Here is a 4,915-nt window from a genome sequence, read left to right on the forward strand (position 1 = left end):
GGCCCGTGAACGAGCGGAGAGGCATGGCCTCTCTATTCCGACATGGGACCAGCCGACAGCTGGGTAGGGACCTACCTAGCAGGCCCCCTGCCTAGCTCCTCAGGACCTAAATAAGGTTGTTTACTACTACTACTACTACTACTACTACTACTACTACTACTACTACTACTACTACTACTTCCATCAGCTCTCTGGCAGTAGAAACGTTGCTCCTGTGCGTAATCCTGATCTCCCAAACTCGTGGTGCAGACATGCATACTTGACAATGTGCAGGCAAATATGCAATACCGTTGTAGCTTATCAAAAACTTGCACTCTTTTGCACAATCATTAATGCAGCAACCAGTTTGCCCAATTACTCTGCCACAGAGCTGACCGGGGCATTTTATACTGCCTCCAAATGGAACATGTGCATAAGCAAAACTTCATTTTTTTTAGTAGCCAGGAAAGCTTCATGCGCAGCAAATAGTGGTTACGTAATTATTAGACAGTTTTAGTATAGCGTACGCTAAAAAATAGCGGATCGTCACTGCGCATGCGCTGAACGCTAAATGAAATAGCGGGTACAGTGGGCGTACGCAATGCAAACGAGTTAGCGTTAGCGTGGTTTGCGGAGTTTGCGTGAAACATGGCAGCGGTCCCAGCTGCCCGCTTCGAATTTAATTTGGTGTTGCTTTTGTAAAATGCACTCCGTTCGTAGCAAATGATCTTGTAAACAGCTTTTGCTTAGTCTCAGGCCGCTTCGACGACAGAGTATTATGGATAACCTCATGGTGTTTTCGAGATTGCTTCCCGTTTCAAACGAGTCAAAGCCTAACGAAAGAAACAGAGATGTCAGCGCCACCTATCGCTACAGGCGCAAAATAGCCGCAACGATGGCATATGGCCTCCAAGATCCAAAGATATCACCGGCCAACTAAAATTGCAGAAAGTGTGCGCTGCTTAGCGTACGCTACGCTATAGCATATAGCTACACTATGCCTACACTATGCGTCGTATAGCATATGCTATAAGTTGCGTACGCTAAACTAAAACTGTCTATTATGCTCATATTTTGCTGGTTGATATTTCAGTCTTTCAAAAAGTAAACAAGTGCTGAAAAAAAGTGCTGCTTTATCGTTCATGTGTGCCAATACCCTTATACTGACAGCTGATGTAAATAAAGTTTAGCTGAATGTTTGTCCTTGTCTGTATTGACACACTCTCATGCATGTCTGCCTTTGGCGTAGTATCTTTTTCTTAAGCATTTTGAGCCAACTCGTGTAGCAAGCTTTATTGCACTTTATTAAACTTTTTTTTTTGTGGTGGCTAACCACAATGTACCACCCTTTAATGGGATGTGCTATGTCAAGGGGGCACTTGGAGTGGCAGCACCACTGCTGCCCGAATTCGATGCCATTTTCTCGAATACAATTGTTCCGTTAACTTGCCTTTAGTGTCCCATCAACTGGGTCATGCACAAGGACTTGGCACAATGCACGTGGCCTGCTGTTTTAGGTCCCTGCACTATGCGGCACTCAAGGATGCACACACACCACAGCTGGTAAAATTTGCACAAGCAAACGAAAAACCTCTTTACTAAAAGCTCTGTGGGGGCTGGGGGAAAGGGAGTAGTTAACTGTGCGCTGTCAGCCGAAGACTTCTTGCGAGGCATATGTCAGGTAAAGGAAGCCGTCCTCGTCTCGCTCTTGGGAATAGAGGTCGCCAAGGGTGGCCGACACTGGGGCCATGATGCTCTGGTTGACGAGCAGGAAGAACGCTTGGCTTGGATGCAGCTCCATGCGTCGCCTGCAATGCAGCAGTGGCTCTATCAAGGGGCAAGTGTAGCAAAAGACTAATTCTCTTCACATTATGTCCTTGGAAGGGCAAAGCAACTCTCCTTAGAAATCCTGTCGAGCAGCACCAATAACATCATGAGAACGCAGCAAATTTGTGCACCTTGTGAAATGGACATGACATTGATCTGTGGAACCATGTAAATGTGCAATTTAGGTTCGCACAGTATTGCGGGCGATGCAATAAAAATTGTAGCACTACTTTTCGGAGCCATTTTAATTATTGTATAGCTTTGCGCAAGGTATTGCAATAACTAAAATGATAAGATCGACCTGCTGAGCATAGGGCGCGTCAATGTGCACCTTGCAGAAGCTGTTGTAGCCATAGAAGTGACGGCATGGCCTTTGAGAAAAGACTGCCCACTGCTCGATCTTGGATGCCCACTCCTGCCCTGCCGCTATAGGGCGCCACAGCTCAATGCTACAAGAGTAAAACGTGACATCCAGTCATAAAAATTTGAGTGAGCTCTCATTTTACTTGTATTTTTGAAATGTATGCGGCTAATAACAAGGTACTATGTGTATTAATTATCATAATTACTTTTGCTCTTACTTCTATGACACGCTCAGGATAGGTTTAGAGGAAAAAAATGATGGCATTAAAGAAGTTTAGCAAGGCCCTTTTAATTCTTCAAGTGCCGTGCCCATACTCTACCTGTGTTTCAGACAGCATCAACATTGAAAACCTCCATTAAGATAGTTGAATATGCCATCTACACAAGGTGGAGGATGTTGTAAAACGAGAACATCCCACTGCACACTATGCACCAAATGTAATACTCGCTGCTGGAGTTAATGGAAACAATGTACATAAAACTATCTGGCAATTCAGCACATGCAGATATGACTGAGGCAATGTTGTAGACAGTTGAAATGGTTCTAGGAATTGCTGAATTGACTGGCATCAGTCTTCTTCAACCAGCTCATGAGCATTCTTTTTTTTTTAGAAATGTCCAAATGTCTGTCTCCTGCCTGGTCTAGTGGGCACCTTTAGAATATATCACAGACGAAAACTGACATTCGTGGGACATTGAAGTGCCAATGAAAACATCCTCGCGATGTCTGGGAGACTAAATGCACCTTCCAAGGCAGCACCGAGTGCCTTATAATACAGATCTGTGCCCTTAAGAGTATGTTGTTCTCAATGCAAACATTGCACCGATGAAATAGTCTATGCATGCAGTAGTCCTTGATGTATGCAAAACTGACCACCGACAAAATACCAGGACTGTCTGCATATTGTTTTATGAAAGCACACTATAGCCATACACCTTAATTTATGCAGCACTAGTTGAGCTGTTCCTTTGCTTACATAAAGACATGCACATACATCACACCAAGAAAAATCAGAAAGGAAACGAGATATTTTCCTCCTTTTCTCTCTCGCAGAATGAAAGTCAGTCACGTCATAAAGGTAGGGTTGTGGTACTCTGGCAAACAGGCAAACAGGGTTGGCAATATTGTGTGACTGCATGCTGTTGCCGTTCAATTTTCGTCTTCTCTGTGTGCACACATATACTGTACATTTATATAAATAAAAGTGCACTTGAAAAGACGGCGGCCATGTGCATTGCCTCCAGTAATTCATACCAAAGAACACACCAACACGCCTTCATGAACATATATTATTCAGATGTTTATTTCGCATACCCTCACCTGTGCAATGCACAAAGGAATTGAGAAACAAGGGCATGAAACATGACAAGAGGCACAAAGGCATGCAGTACATTCACAAGTCAACTATATACACTTTATACATTTACTCTAAAATGAATTATCTCTAAATATACACGGAGTCATGATGGTTCACAAATCTATACATCATACTATGACCTCATTTCAACCCTCCAGGAACTAGCATTGAACTCATGTTTTCAGGCGAGTTACTGACATGAGCGCCAAACGTATAGGCATTGTTTACCAGTGTTATCGCATTTTGTCCGCAGCCGTCACTCCCGCCAACGATATTAACAGGCGCAAGCCGTGACAACGCCTACCTGATTATCTTCACCAGTTCGGCCATCGTGATGTGGTCAGGCACCAAAAACTTTGTTTTGTCGAGAATGGGGAGCAGCTTTTCACCCGGGTAGCGCTCTATGATTACCTGCGGGCAAAGACAGCAACAGAAGCATTGGTTGCGCAACGCAGTCTGTACGCGAGGCCACCGAGTCGCGATTTAATGGAAATGAACAGCGTTTCGCACAACTTACGGGAACTTTGGACGGGTGCTCCCCGCGTATTGCATCGACATCCCTCTTGCGTTGAACTGCGTCCAAAAAGTTGTTCATTTAGCAGAACTAAACCAACGGTCATGTAAACGAGGCGGTGAACGTGCTTCACAATATGACAGCGACCTCAAAGTCAGGTGCAGCGAAGCAGGCCAAAAAGTAAGGCGAAAAACAAGTCAAGATTGCAACACAAATGCTCGATGGAGGCAGACGAACTGCGTTGTAGTTCCAGAATGAAACCATCACAACTCTTTATCGGAAAGCACAGTTTCGTGCGCGATGAGTCAGTGCGTTGCCGCGGTGACAGCGCGTTCCATAAGTTACACCAAACGCATGTGTCAGCAGGCCGAGAACAGCGGCGAAGCCATGCTGCAAAGCGTCTGAAAAACGGCTGCTCAGCAACGCGAGCTCAGCTCCGCATGGACTGTGGTGTGCCAGCTTTGTTGTCAAGCGCTCATCTGATGGAAAGGCTGCCATACTCACTGAAATTGCGCCGCTCCTTGAACATCCTTAGCGTTTGCGCACCGTTTCCACTTTCCACAAAACCACTCATGTCAATGTCCAGGCCCCCAACAGCCAATTTAGTTCCAGCGAAACAGTTCCGCGCAACTGACTCCTAAATGGATCAAGTGCAACGGGTGCAACCTCGCTTGCCTACTACCTGCCTTCCCAGCTCACGCAGTGAGCGAAAACCAGCGAAAACAAAGAAAATAGCAACGCAATGCCATTCAGACGTGCAAATAACTGTAATTTTATTTAAACGGTAGACGTCGTTCTTAGTTCAATGATGATGATAATAGGTTGCGTCGAAATGTGCAAATCTACTCCTCGGTGGTGGCGTCCTCTGGATAAT

At 45.1% G+C, this 4,915-nt stretch overlaps 1 protein-coding gene across 1 annotated transcript; it reads right to left on the minus strand.

The window, feature by feature from the left end:
• Positions 1–1,540: 1,540 nt before the first annotated feature.
• On the minus strand, positions 1,541–4,795 carry LOC126517898 (microtubule-associated protein 1 light chain 3 alpha-like). The gene is made up of 4 exons (XM_050167719.3): positions 4,546–4,795; positions 4,045–4,100; positions 3,832–3,938; positions 1,541–1,787 (listed from the first exon to the last, which is right to left on the minus strand). Exons 1-4 carry the CDS (start codon positions 4,613–4,615, stop codon positions 1,628–1,630), a joined length of 393 nt encoding a protein of 130 aa, XP_050023676.1. The 5' UTR covers positions 4,616–4,795; the 3' UTR covers positions 1,541–1,627.
• Between the last annotated feature and the right edge of the window lie 120 nt (positions 4,796–4,915).

This window comes from Dermacentor andersoni, chromosome 11 (genome assembly GCF_023375885.2).
Source record: "Dermacentor andersoni chromosome 11, qqDerAnde1_hic_scaffold, whole genome shotgun sequence".
NCBI classification, from domain to species: domain Eukaryota; kingdom Metazoa; phylum Arthropoda; class Arachnida; order Ixodida; family Ixodidae; genus Dermacentor; species Dermacentor andersoni.